This window comes from Engraulis encrasicolus, chromosome 15, assembly GCF_034702125.1.
Source record: "Engraulis encrasicolus isolate BLACKSEA-1 chromosome 15, IST_EnEncr_1.0, whole genome shotgun sequence".
NCBI classification, from domain to species: domain Eukaryota; kingdom Metazoa; phylum Chordata; class Actinopteri; order Clupeiformes; family Engraulidae; genus Engraulis; species Engraulis encrasicolus.
In genome coordinates this window covers 7,773,967-7,788,966 of record NC_085871.1, presented here as the reverse complement: position 1 = coordinate 7,788,966, position 15,000 = coordinate 7,773,967, and the positions used below count along the sequence as shown (strand labels likewise).

At 45.2% G+C, this 15,000-nt stretch overlaps 1 protein-coding gene across 1 annotated transcript in view; it reads right to left on the bottom strand.

The window, feature by feature from the left end:
• Window positions 1–8,767, bottom strand: part of thbs2b (thrombospondin 2b) — a 30,455-nt gene extending 21,688 nt beyond the window's left edge. Inside the window, exons 1-8 of the mRNA XM_063216927.1 lie at window positions 8,413–8,767; window positions 7,985–8,058; window positions 7,298–7,848; window positions 6,893–6,977; window positions 2,302–2,522; window positions 1,113–1,262; window positions 464–557; window positions 77–247 (exon numbers count right to left, since the gene is read on the bottom strand). Of these exons, the coding sequence (XP_063072997.1) occupies window positions 77–247; window positions 464–557; window positions 1,113–1,262; window positions 2,302–2,522; window positions 6,893–6,977; window positions 7,298–7,848; window positions 7,985–8,054 (1,342 nt within the window). The 5' untranslated portion in view covers window positions 8,055–8,058; window positions 8,413–8,767. The remainder of the gene's footprint in view (window positions 1–76; window positions 248–463; window positions 558–1,112; window positions 1,263–2,301; window positions 2,523–6,892; window positions 6,978–7,297; window positions 7,849–7,984; window positions 8,059–8,412) is intronic.
• Between the last annotated feature and the right edge of the window lie 6,233 nt (window positions 8,768–15,000).

The following is a 15,000-nucleotide window of genomic DNA, read 5'->3' as shown; positions in this document are numbered from 1 at the left end:
ACAAACAAACAAACAAACCAATGCGACCAAAATCATAACCTCCTTGGCGGAGGTCAAATGTAAATGTTCCACCTACCTCTGCTGTCGCATTTCCCCAGGCTGCACTTGCGTGTCTGGATGGAGGGGCCTGTGCAGCTGTTGGAGCTGTCATCACAGGAGCGGCCTCTCTGCTGCGTCCCCGTGCCACACGTCACCGTGCACTGGGTCCACTCAGACCACGGAGACCAGCCATCGTCACTGTCCATCGCTATAGCAGGCAAAATATATAGTGGACACACGTGGAGAGAGAGAGAGAGGGAGAGGAGAGAGAGAGAGAGAGAGAGAGAGAGAGAGAGAGAGAGAGAAAGGGAAAGACAGACAAATAAGATAAATATTAGCAATAATAATAACAACTTTCTTCCATAATATGTCAAAATATTAAGTATGTGTTTAATGTATACTGTGCATGCCAGCAGGCACTTACGCAAGCAAACAGGACAGCACTCTCCGTCGATGAAAGAAGGACTTGCACAGGCCACAGGGGGACATGTGATCTGACGACACACCACCTTCCCTTCCTGTTTCAAAAGATGCAAACACCAATACGATACAAGAGTTAAGTGTCTATGAAGAAATAAAAAATGGCTATCAGTATCACAATTATTATCAGCATCATATTGTGATGCGCATTGTAGTAAGTGTCTTTAAACACCATGCTCTCCCATGTTTGATGCACCTCAAAGGGTAAGCCATGAGTAAAAACAAGTCATAGAAGAGCTCACATTCATGTACTATACATACAGTAGGTTTCTCATTTGCAAACATTGGCGCTGTGAGGAGGGTCTAGATGCTAAGCAGCCAACCATGTGAGCGTACTTTTTGAGCGACAAGAGTTCCCAACAATCAGAGGTTGAAGAGTGCGCAGCCAGGGGTGCGCAGCCGGGGATCGTTTATAAACAGGAAACCCATGTATAGGCCTGGGATGCGTTTCTCGAAAACGTCGTTGCTAACTAAGTTACCACCTTACTTGGTTGCAATGCTATTTCCCATTGGAAACCTAGTAAGTTGCTAACTGGTTAGCAAAGATGCTTTCGAGAAACGGGGTCCTGGTGACTCTCCTCCCACTTGGTTACCTGACAGGTGCAGTGGGTGCAGCTGTCCACAACCCAGTCCTCCTTGTCCCCAAAGATACGTCCGTCCTGCCAGCACATGTTCTGGTCCACCATGGTCGCAGGGGTCTTCAGCTTAGCGAGCGCTTCTCGCATGGCGTTGTTCTCCTCGGTCTGCGGAACATCCATCAAACAGTTTGTCTGTCAGTCTCTTACACACCAAGATGCAACGAGGGGAAATTCCTGACAAGAGGCCTTCGCTAGGACATCTTATACGGTTATTTACAAAGTCATTCGTCTCCGGTATCAGCCAATCTGCTGAGTCGTAAATTTTAACCCAGAAAACTGGGGGCTGAAGGCTCACGCATGATTTACTACACAAACATTCCTTCCAAAGGTATGGAGGTACACACCAATTATGTTCCAATTACGGCTTTACGAGGGCCAAAAGGAGGGAAAGGAAGGGGGTGGGGGGGCACACTCGGAAAAATCCGTTGACTTGTTAAGGCCTCTTTTCCTGGTGCAAGGAAAACACACACTCACACCAAAGCAAAACAAAGCGGCTGCTCAGTTCTCCTGCCAGGCGAGCAGAGCTAATTGGGCAACGTGTACAGTTAGCGGCCGGACGGGGACACAGCAGGTGTGGCTGACTCACTCAAGGCCACAGCTGGGGAGGGGTTGGAGGTTGGGATAACTCGAAGGGCCCTTGCAATTGGCAGAAGGCTCTTAAAAACTGCCATTAATGTCATTATTATTATTAATAACATGACTCTCAACTGTACTCTTTATATAGAGTTCAATGGTTTTTATTTATTGTTTTGTCCCAGAACTGAAATACAAGTACCTGTGTATGTGTACAGAGTACACAAGTACACTGTACATGTGCATGATGAGTGAAGTTGTATGTATGGGCGACTTAATCACAGAGAGAAGACTAAACTGAAGGGTGCTGTAGGACGTCATGCTACACGTGTGAAGCTCTTTTACAAAACACAATAAAATTCAAAATTTTACACTTGATCTGATTTTTTTCTAACAAACTCCAGCAACAAAACACTGATTACTGTAACCGAGAACAACAGGTCATCCTGTGCAGTAGGCCCCTCAGGGCTTCGACTAGCTAGTGGCCAGCAGTTGGCATCCGTTACGCTCACTTCAATTTGTTTCCATTCTGACAGCCAGGATATAGCCACGGGGCAACTGTGTTACTCACCACTTTCTGCATGCCGTCGATGAGGTTTCCCACGACCACGCGGAGACCCTTGAGCTCCTGGAAGAGGTTGGTGAGCTCCTCGCACGAGTGCTCGCACATGGTGTCGGACGTGGAGCCCGTGGCTGGGGCTGGAGCATCTGTGTTGGGGCTGATGAGGTTGGTGGCGATGGAGGACGGTACGTCCACCAGGTCCAGACTCTCTCCCACCGTGTTGAGGTCCTCTGAGGAGAGACAAAGGGATCAAAGGGAGTGAGGGAGGCAGAGAGAGAGAGAGAGAGAGAGAGAGACAGAGAGAGAGAGAGAGAGAGAGAGAGAGAGAGAGAGAGAGAGAGAGAGAGAGAGACAGAGAGAGAGAGAGAGAGAGACAGAGAGAGAGAGAGAGAGAGAGACAGAGAGAGAGACAGAGACAGAGACAGAGAGAGGAGAGAGATGGGGATTATGGGAAATGCGAAAAAGAGCGTGATGAGAGAGATTTGGCATGAATTGGATGTTATTTTTAATCTGCAATCTGGACATGGACATGACAATAATTTATCCATGCCTTCGAGTGTCAAAAACGAAACAAACAGATTCACAGACTCCAGAATGGTGATTATGGTGGTTTATGTCACGAAACATTTTTTTCACTCTTGTGAAGGAAAAATAGAAGAGTTATGTGGCTACCCATCATCAGTGTGGTGGAACAATCAAACAGACCAAAAATACATTTCAAACTGTCATCAACACACTCTCTCACACACACACACACACACACACACACACACACACACACAGACACAGACACAGACACACACACACACACACACACACACACACACACACACACACACACACACACACACACACACACACACACACACACACACACACACACACACACACACACAGATAACTGTAACCCCTTAATGTCTGTCAATAATGACCACTTTGGATCTTTTTAATGTTATGAATGAGCATTTAATGACAAGGAAGGCTGCGACTGATCATTTCAATATCAACATTCGTTTGATGAGGTCAGAACTAATTTTAGAGCCCAGAGGGGAAGGCACAAAAGGCTCATAAAGGGGAGGGTGGGGCTGGCGTCTGAAACTATAACAAGGTTACTTATCCATATAGGAAGCGTCCCAAATAGAGGCCATTTAAGTAAGGGCCTACCCCAGAGTTCTCAAACTTTTTCAGACAAAGGACCACTTTATACCAATATTAATTTCAGGGACCACTTGTGAGCTGAACTGTCTAGACTAACTGAATAGATTAATGCCTATGTTATAATATAATGCATGTATTAGACACATTATATCACACAGGCAAATCACATATTTTTTTATAACTACTGTATATAAATGACATGCCTGTCTCCTTGTAGTCAGGGCTGGCCTGGGAGAAAAAAAACAGACCAGGCATTTTCGGCCAAGACCAGTCCACAAAGGCAAATGGCCTGTATTCCTTATGGCCAATCCAGCCATGCTTGTAGTTTAGACCAGTTTAGTCCTCTAAAATGTTACAAAGACAGCTAATAGTATCTTGTCTGGTAACCACCGACTGCATTTGTGGAGATCTCCCCACAAACCGTGTGAGGTCTTTCAAGGACAAGAACCAGCGGTCCCCAAAGTTTACTTTGAGAAACATTGGTCTACCCTTCCATAGTTCACAGCTGGAGAGCACACGCCTTTGACCCCACCTGATCTAACCACCAAGTTGCCAGGCAACGATAGCACTTGAATAAAGTAATTTCAGAGTGTTCAAATAAGAAAAAAAAGACAGCAGCAGTCACATAATTGTCTCAGCAATTTCAAAGAGCCAACAGATCCTATAGCTGGCACCAATTCTTCAGGCAGGTAGAAAAACAAATTAGCGACCGGTATTTTGAGGGCGAAATTTGAACGGCACAAAATGTCAAGAAGCGGAAACATGTTTGCAGCAGCAGCAGCAGCAGGACTGGATCACGTGAGCTGGTGCTCTGGCCGAAGAGTGCGTGCAGACATGTGTTTATGAAAGAGAAGTACGAATGTGTGAAATGTAGAACAGGTCCCTGCTGACCAGGGCTCCCTCAGATATCCTCTTTGGATGTAGAGCGCTCTACTATAGACTGCCTTAAATCACACAGCCCCCCTTCTGGAAACAGTATGTGTTTTTTTCTGTCTCTCTGAAAGTCTGAAAAGCCCATTTAAATCTCCAATGAGTACTTGGAAGTGTATGTGTGTGTGTGTGTGTGTGTGTGTGTGTGTGTGTGTGTGTGTGTGTGTGTGTGTGTGTGTGTGTGTGTGTGTGTGTGTGTGTGTGTGTGTGTTTGTGCGTGCATGTGTATGTGCATGCGTGTGCATGTGTGTGTGTGTGTGTGTGTGTGTGTGTGTGTGTGTGCGTGTGTGTGTGTGTGTGTGTGTGTGTGTGTGTGTGTGTGTGTGTGTGTGTGTGAACGTGTGAGTGTGCGTGTGCGTGTGTATGCCTGCCTGTGTGTGTGGTGGTATGTTTGTGAAAAGGAGAGGAAGTGAGCAGACAAAAAGTATGCTTGAGCGAGAAAGCCAGCAAGACAAAAAAAAAGAGGCAAAGGGAGAAAGAAAAGATAGACAAAAGAAGAGACGGAGAGGCAGAGTTGTGAGGAAGAACTTGTCAATAAAGTCGACTTTGACTTTGACTTTGACTTTGAAAGACAAAAGCAACAGCCTTTTAAAGGTCTACCAGGTATGGTAAGGACACAGTCATAAAAATGCCACGCACAGAGAGAATAGATTAGATAGATACCAGTGAGTAAGAAAGAGGGGGGCATTGCCCAAATACAGTATTTCGGCTAAATCATCAGGGAGATTGTCTTTGATTCAGAAGGTTTCAGGTTCGAATCTCACCCTTAACTCTCCCTAAAAAAATCTATCCATGGCCCTGCAGTGGCCTAGCAGTGGTACACTGGGTTGCGGTACCGGTGACCCTGGTTCGGTTCCGGCCCCGGTCGTTTGCTGGGCCTTCCCCAATTTTCTCTCCCCACTCATTTCCTGCCCCTCTGTAACTGTCCTGTCATAATAAGGGCATAAAAAGCTCCACAAATATCTAAAAAAAATACATCCATGGCTGAAGTGACTTTGAGGAAGGTATTGCTCCAGACTGTAACCTACACAACCATAAGTCACTTTGGTTAAAAGCAGCAGCCACAGTAAGTGTAGCATACAGTAGTGTCAAAACCCCCCCAAAAGTTCTGAAGTGATGATGTGACTACACGAGGTGCAGGTGACACATGAAACATCCAGGTGGCTGTGGATGGCGGGTTGACCTAGTTTCCACAAGCTGGTGGAGAGAGGGAGAGAGGGCGGTGGAGAGAGATGGGGGGGGGATAGCATGCACACCTTTTAGCCACATGCCCTACTACTGATGGATTTCTCAGATGCTGTGCCGTGCCGTGCTGCGCAGTGCAGGGCAGCCTGGCAGTCAGAAGCCCACTGCTGCGCGAGCACAGCAGCTCAGATGCTCACAAGCTCCACGATGAAGAAGGTTTATTTTTCAGAGTCAGCTGCCAACTGCTGAAAAATGTTTCCCAGATACAGAGAGTGAGAGAGAGACAGAGACAGAGTCAGAGAGAGAGAGACAGAGTCAGAGAGAGAGAGAGAGAGAGAGAGAGAGAGAGAGAGAGAGAGAGAGAGAGAATGTGCTTGTCCAAACCCATTGTGTAGCTCTTTACCAGAAGGCCTCAGCAGAGAGTTTGCAAAATGGGCTGACATCATAGCGCGAGCTCCCCAAGGCAGCATTCAAACAAACCCCCTCACGTCCCCAAAACTACACTGTAACATTTTTCAGAAAAAAACACATCCCCTTGACCAGAGTTGAGAGATGGGAGAGAGGACATGAAAAACTGTGTCTGGCTTTTAGGTTCCCATGCTGTGTAGGGGACATGCTGTGTGTATGTTGCCCCCACTAGTCCAGGAGCCTCAATATGTATTGCATGTGTGCAGAACAGCATGGTACAACAGATAAGGTTGAGTGTCCTGAAATGTTTGTTAAACAATAATTGTTAAAACAAAGCTAGGGCTGTGACGATAGGCCTACACCCAACTCACGATTTGGTTCGTATCTCGATTTTGACCTACAGTTTGATACGTCCCAAGATTTTAAAAATGTATCTTTTTGATAATTTGTTATAACTAGAATAGGTTACAAGAGGCTACTAATGTGTTTTTTGTTTAAAAATTATACTGATAATGATTTCAAGCTTGGAAGCACCATCACATCATATCATGTGGTTGGTTTCTACAGAACTTTGAAAGGGCACGTCACGATACTGCCTTCTTGCATATACAGTATCGGCTTCGTCACTCAGCTTATCACATTTTCTCAATTCGATACAATATCGTTACAACCCTTAACAAAACCAACAATTCATATCCCAAAGACTAACACGTCCAAGGGAGATATAGTTAATATAGTTAATTATAGGTCACAGTTTAAGTCAGGTGATACAATGGTGAGGAAGAAAAATCTGTAAAATGAAAAGATCAAGTAGTGTGTGTGTGTGTGTGTGTGTGTGTGTGTGTGTGTGTGTGTGTGTGTGTGTGTGTGTGTGTGTGTGTGTGTGTGTGTGTGTGTGTGAATGAGTGCTATAACTTACCTGCCATGGTCAGCACACACCCGCGGCTTTCCAAAACGTCCTCCAGTGCAGTGTCAAAGATGAACCGCACATTTTGTAGAACACCCTAAAGAGACAACCATTAGACGGACAGAAAGACATTCTCGTGTAAACAGAAAGGACCATAGCATGGGACAGAATGTGCTGTCTGAGATCTCTTTTTAGTTTGTTTGGCTAACAGGCTACACCTGCAAGATGTGTAGGCCATATTGTTGTCCTTACACTTGGCACTGGTTCCTGTCATAACCTATGTAACCAAGACTGACAGAAAATGGCTTTTCCGTGTTATGCTATATGTTAGAGGAATAGGGGAAGGGAGGGGAGGTAGTGGTGAGCGTAACTTGTAAAGGCAATACCATATGTTCCTCTTCAGAACATGCTGCTCACCCTGAAATGGTTTTCCCGGGCGGAACCCTTGGCAACAAACATGCGACCCCCGGCGGCGCTCAGGTGGTCATAGAACGGCTCGTCAAGGATGAAGCTGTCAATCAGACGACAGCCCACGTAAAGCGTGGCGGTCTCCCCGTGCACATGCAGCGTCAGATTTTTCCACTGAGAGTCAGACAGGTCCACATCTTCAAAAGAGATGATGTTGCGCGAACCGTCCGCCCACCAGTACACCAGGTCTAAGGTGTTCGTGCGCCCATCAGACACCACTTCAAACTGTCGTCTCTCTCCTGGACCTTCCAGGGAGATGATAGTGCCACGGGAGGTACGGTCCTGGCGCAGGGTCGCCGTGAACACGAATCCTTCATTGTTCTGGATCTGCAGAAGAAGCTGCTGCAGGGACGCTGCGCTGACCGAGGGCAGCTGGTCGAAGCGGATGAAGCGGTAGGCAGGCAAATCCCCGTCTATGCCCTTGAACAACTTTACGCCAGCAGTTTTCCGCGTGATGCCGCTGGTTTCAAACAGGTCAAACACGGTTTCATCCTCCACCACTGTCAAAACACACACAATTTTACACCATCACTGCCAGGTTGGTCATGCCAAACAACTTACAGACATATCTAATTACATTAATAATGAAATATTCTCAAGGGGAAACCGGTATGAAAGAAAGAAGTCCAACTGTACCTTGCGCGAGAACAAAAGAACTGAGGAAGAGTAGTGTCAACAACACGCGACATCCTCCCAAAACCATCATAAACCTATCAAGACACACCATCAAGAGTTAAACGTTTTACTAATTTTGCCATTTTGCAGTGGGGAATTGAACAGTCCTTGTAGATTTGTTAGCCTACACAATGCATCTATAGCTCAATTTCGTGCAACTTGAAATTCCTGTTTTTCTGACATGGAGGTGTAAACTAAAACAATCCTCTGTAATCAAATTGTTCGCACTGCTCAGACAGTTTGTTTATATAGATGTTTGCTTGAAGGAGAAAACTTACATTTTAGTCACAGCACTAACAACTCCATTGATAACTCATTTATTAGTTACACAGCAGTCCATGGGAACGAACATATGGAGAACCAACAACATATCCTCTTTATGTACTCACCTAAGCGCGAGCAGCAATCCCTTTTGAAGTGAAAACAGACGTGGATAGGTCCGGCTATCTTATTGTGCTGTCGCTCTCCTCATCAATTTGTTCTCGGTGAGGTACACACAGTGCGCAAAGGAGCCGAGTTGTGCGTAAAGGAGATGGTAAACCTAGAGCGCAGCGCTGATTTATTTTTTGGTGAAGAGGTTGGCGCGCACCGGCTTTGTCTCTTGATGATCCCGTCAGTAAAGTGAACTGTTAGGTTTTAGGGCTACATTTGGTGAAAATTTGACCAACGGGCTGCAAACTCCTTGTGGTCCTTATGATGTGCATTCATTCCCCGACATTGACATCTAGTCAATTCGTCCCCTCTTGAAAAACCCAGCCTTCTTTATCATTAAGTGCGGTGTATCTGGTTTCAAGGAGGAGTTTTGGGAGAGAGAGAGAGAGAGAGAGAGAGAGAGAGAGAGAGAGAGAGAGAGAGAGAGAGAGAGAGAGAGAGAGAGAGAGAGAGAGAGAGAGAGAGAGAGATTATCTGTATCATTTTAGTTGACAGTGAAGTTCAGTCAACCCATTGTTCAGAGAGAACTGCTACTTCTGGGTCATCAGTTGATTACACTGGGTACATCATTAATCAAGATGGGTTTTAGTTCTTCACGCATTTCATTGTCTGCGCCTTGCACAATAGGTGAAATGTCTAGCGCAGGGCTTCCCAACCTTTTCCAACTTGGGGCCCACTTAAATTTTTCACAAATGTTCGGGGCCCTCCTCTAACCCTAACCCAAAAAAACAATAAAACTCAAATAAATCAAGATCCACACACTGATAAATATACTTCAAGACCCACTTGGAAAACCTTCCTTTCTCTCTTTGTCCTCGCACTCTGTATTCCTCCAATATTGATGTTGGTGTTGTCTGAGCTTGATGTGGTTGATGGACTTCAGATTTGTGCGCCCCATGTAGTGCGCAATCAAAGATTAAATTCCAGACAATTTTTCATCCACAGAGATGCTTGTGTTGTCCTGCTGAGACACCACGGGCACGTGTAGCCTTGTGCAACAAGAAGGAAGTCTTTTCTTCTTTCACATTATGTAAATAAATAATAATCTGATATAGGCCTACTACATTAAACCTTATTCACAGCACCCTTTCAACTGAAAGTATGTCTTAGACATAGGCCTATGCATGTTTAGGGATCATTTCTGGTGTGCTTTTCTTAGCTTTCACAAGAGGAAAACGATTGACACTAAGTATGTCACCTCATTGGGTTGGGTGGTGGTAGAGGTGTATCCTATGTGAGTTCAGGGAATGAATGTACCTTCTCTTTTTTCCACTTATACCCTTATTTAAAGTGTTTATGAAACGAAAACAAACAGTCATTCCCATTAAAGCCTTGTTTTTTCTGATAGCATCGATGAGACTTTGAACCCAATCATCCTGGAGGAACTTGTGAAAATGGCAACTCAAAGTGTGAATTCTGTGAAATTTGGTGTGACTAATGAGCTGGGCTGTGACATCATAGAGGGGAGTCCCTGGTTTGCTAGTATGGCGATCTGAGAAAACAACACACATTTGATGGACCCACATCTTATAAAGGAACCAAAATTCTGATACAAACATCAGCGTGTCGAAAAACCACACATCCAACCTCATGAGAAAAAAAAACAGCAGCACAAATCTATTTCAGAGGCACTGATACATCTGCAGAAAGTGACATGTCTGACAGGCGAAGTGACGATTGTTGACATAGCCTGACAGTTCGTTTTGTTTATGGTTACGGTTGCTAAGGGCGCTTTGCCATGACCCACAGATGACATGGCGTGTGTATTTGTTGACAAATGGGGGGCATTTTGATTCAATTGCGCGATATAGTGTGATTGAAATTCCATGTAGGCTACATGCAAAAATATCATCAACTAGAGAAAAAACTGAGGTATTAGGCTGTTGGAAAACCGCCCTATATAGCCTGAGTCCTCAGCATATTTTTAGCGTTTATCATTATTATTATTTTTTGTGCTCAAAGTCACAGGTGTCGCGTGTCCCTCAGCCGGACTCTGAGGACGAGGTGTGTCCAAACGTCAGCCACACGTGCACCACAATACTAAAAACAAACAATCAACGCTTCAAAGTAGGCCTACGCTATGTGCATCTCTGTTTATTCGCTAAGCAGTAGCAGGACTTTTTCTAGGATTTTTTGGCATGAGGGAGCATCATGGCAGGTTACAGGGGGTGAAGGGGGGTGTTCCCCCCCATGAATGAGACATTTATTAGGGGCGCTCAAATATATATATATATAAATATAAAAGTATGAGGGTGCACCCACGGAGGTATGAGGGTGGAGCGCCCCTATTTCCCCGTTCAGAAAAAGCCCTGAGTAGCCCAATCTGTGAGTTGGCTGTCCTCGACCGAGAGCACCATGCTGATGTGCGGATATCCTCCCAAAACCAATTTATTGACCAGTTGAATGGCAATTAATAAAAAGTGCATATTCAGAGAGCATTCGCATCGGTTTGGCATGTAATGTGCATTACCCTTTCCTGAAAACAACATACAAACGCGAGCACTGATGATGGCAACAGCCTGAAACGTCTGCTCTACCCTGCTCTAATAAAAAAACTCCTTGTGCTTGACCTTTGTGTCTTGTTTAGTGTGCGAACCTGCTCCTACCTTTATATTCTGAAAACAACATACAAAGCAGATGGACAAGGTAAAACGAGTAGCCTAAAGCAAAGCAGTGCACTCACCTGTCTTCGTGCCCGAGCAGTTACAGGGGCAGTTTCAGTCTGCACGCCGGCGATGTCAATTGTTGGAACTGCTTGAGGCAATAGCATTCTCTTCAGTCCAACCATGCCCGCGACCTCCACATTTGTGGTGAAGCACAAGGGGTGGAAATGTGCCGAGCACAACAGTGACCAAGAGCTTGCTTCAAAACCACGCATTGGATCCACAGAGCCCTAGCTTGATTTAGCCTTCTCCTTGTCGGCCACAGTTCCATCATTCTTCACAGAAGGGAACTTGTGCAAAGATATTCCTTCTGTCAAGTAGCCATTTTTGCAGCTGGCACCGTTCGGCCCTCCAGCAACACACTGCTTGACACTGCGCTTTGTTTTGGTACTAGCCGCCATTGATCTGAACAAGGTGGAATGAGGTGAACTCACCCCTTCTATGTCACGCATATCATTTGCATAAAATTTGCATGTCACCAAAAAAACACTTTTTGGGAACGTTTTAACATGACTTTTAGGACAAAATATCACCCAGACAATATCCCATTTTATTCACAAGGCTTAGAACTTTAAGAATCTGTCCTGGAAATGGTCAAATTCCTTTACTTTGTTTTCGTTTCATAAACACTTTAACCAAGGAAGGCAATCACATTGAGATAGAGTTATCCTTTACAAGTCAGCCCTGGCCAAAATAGAAGCACACAGTTAAACAAACAAAAAACAAAGTAAAAAGATATATAAAGCAAAAAAAAAAAACAGATCCAGACACAGTTAGCAGATTAGCAAACAAAGACAGACAATGGTGTCCCTCTCCTAATCGTCAGACCCTCAGCCCCATGTAGAGGAGAGTCGTTGCCATCGTCCCTGTGTAACACAGGTGTTCCCGCGCAGTTCGTTGCCCTTGGGGCCGCGGACTCGCCACCTCGTCAACGCATCAGTTCGGCGATGGGAGGCACAGTACGAGCGCGCTGACCTAAATGGCCGGTCCGATAGCCCAATGCTACCGCACTGTATTGAGGATTCAGGAGGGAGGTTTACTAACGTTCCACGCCACACTCTGCTAGTTTACCTCTGTTACAGTCAGCCCCTTAAACCTCACTCCCATCCGGGTCACGGCACCACAATAACAGAGGTGTTCCCGTGCAGTTTGTTTCCCTCGGGGCCGCAATGCTACGGCACTGTATTGAGGCTTCGGGAGGGAGGTTTACTATCATGGGTGAGTGGTTAGGGCGTCAGACTTGCATCCCAGAGGTTGCCGGTTCGACTCCCGACCCGCCAGGTTGGTGGGGGGAGTAATCAACCAGTGCTCTCCCCCCATCCTCCTCCATGACTGAGGTACCCTGAGCATGGTACCGTCCCACTGCACTGCTCCCCATGGGGCACCACTGAGGGCTGCCCCCTTGCACGGGTGAGGCATAAATGCAATTTCGTTGTGTGCAGTGTGCAGTGTTCACTTGTGTGCTGTGGAGTGCTGTGTCACAATGACAATGGGAGTTGGAGTTTCCCAATGGGCTTTCACTCTTTCAATGGGAGGCACAGTACGAGACCGCTGAGCTAAAGGGCCGGTCTGATAGCACAACGCTACCGCATTGAGGCTTCGGGAGGGAGGTTTACTAAGGTTCCACGCCACACTCTGCTAGTTGGCCTCCGTTACACCTGGAAGGCCACACACTTCACCCTCATTTCTTCTGGAAAAGCCAATGCCAAGAAGTCTCATGGCAATGTTCATCTTGGATTTCCATAATGATCCTTAATCTCAATGTGGCAGCATTGCCAGCAAGAAACATAGTCATAGGACAGTTTGGCTTGTCTCGAGGGTTCATTCCTCTTATTTGTTTTCATCTTTTCCTTTTAATCCTCCAACTCTCCCCCATCTCTGTTGTGTTTTCTCGTTGGCGAGTGTCCACTACACATAATAAATGAGGAAGACTTCCTGGAAGGACTTTTAGACTCTTGGAAACATTTCTTCGGATAATCCCAAACTACTGGAAATAAAGGAGGAGGAGTATTGCAGATGATGGATCAAGCAGACTTCGTTATCTGTGGGGATTTAACAAAAGAACACAGGGATATAGAGTAGGTCATTTCCACCCCTCCTCACCAAACTGCATATAAACTGTTGCTGTCACATTGTGTGTCTGACTATGTGAATGCGGGGTCAAGCATGCATGCTACCGTGTAAGATGATGAAACTGTTGTTGGAGACAAGTTTTTTCTCCCTGTATGTGACATGTCAGGCGGTGAGGAAAAAACACTGGCTACAAAAAGACTGTTTCATTTCACAGATGCTTCAGCTCCATATGGAGGAAAGTGGAAATAATGTTTCACATCCAAAGGCTGTATGGCCTGGACGAGGCACATGTACAGCACAGAAGTATAGCAAGCAAACTAGGTGGTCTGACCTCCTGACATCATGGATTAGACTGTGTCTAATAGAGCGTTCTCAAAGCCATTGATTTGAAATATTTTTTTCTGCAAAATGGAATTTGACCACGTATGCAAATACTTGTGGATGAAAGCATGTAAACAACAGCTGTAAATACACTGACCCGTCCATAAGACTCTGACCTTATCCACAGTTAATGTGAAATGAATTATTGTTCCGTCTGGGCCTAAAATCAGTTGGCTATTCGGAACAAACTTTACTTGCCCTCGTCTGATGAATAATTTTAAAATGTGTCAAGTTACATAACACGTTAACACAGTGTCTCTGGATTTCATTTCTAGATTTCATATCTGCTATTCCGTTGATGGCTTCCAGACTTGTGAGAAAGACGCGGAGGACTTTTAGTCCTATATTTATTAACCTTCACTGGTGTCTCCTTGTCATTTGATTGATGGCGAGGTCGTTTTTATTGTTATAATATATTTTTTTGCGTTCTCGCACTTTGTTACTAATTTACATTTTTTATGCTCTTTCCCCCTCCGCAATTTATGTATTTTCCATTCCAGTAAAGTCACAAAATTGAACTGGGCCCCAATGCACTTTTCCTTTTCCCGATGCATAAGAGAGGCACAGCCTAGCTGGTGCATTAAAACCTGCATTTTAATGGCCTGCATGAGTCTATAACAGATCACAAATAGTTACCTAATCATACTGTCTGGCTCTGAATCTGGGCATAGCCCAATAAAAAAAGTCGGCTGTTAGGACACTTCATTCCCATTCTGTCTGCCCCCTCTCCCTTTCCCTCACATACACAATGAAAATCTTTGCAATCAAAATTCATTTTAGATCAAAGTGGATATTACGTAAAGCAAATGAGAGAGGCCAGGTTTAGGTCATGACTGCGAAATTATAAAACAGAAATCTCAAACCTACATATAAACAGGGACGTTCACTCATTTACCAAACAAATGCCTTTTAGATGCAGTGGCAAAAAGTGGAATATATAAAGCTGCATATTCATCGTGTAGAAAAGTAGATCCCCTCTTCTGTCCTCAGCAGTGATTTCTACATTAAATCAAAGATGGAGTTTTTGTGATCCCACAAAAATTCCAAGACCCTTGCACCAATTATGTACTTGATGCATGCAAGCATTCCTGAGTCTGCCCCAGGGCACCTGAAATGGCTCCTTCAAACCGAATTACCAGCTCAAGATGCAAATCAAAATCACAGGTACGTCTGCTCCTCCCTTCCCCCTCTTTGCCTTGCCTTTTTTCCATATAGCCTGGATTCCCCAAGATGAAAGGCTGCACTTGACTGAGAAGAACTTCGTACGAGTCATCAGTCAGCAACGATGGAGAAAAAGACCCCCCGGTTGTGTTCCTGATAAATCAAAATGTCAGAAAAGTGCCGGAACATCTCTGAAGTTCTTCCTTTGGATGACTTCATCAGATTTCAAACACTGGACTGCGCAGGTTTAATAGACATCTCTTTGAC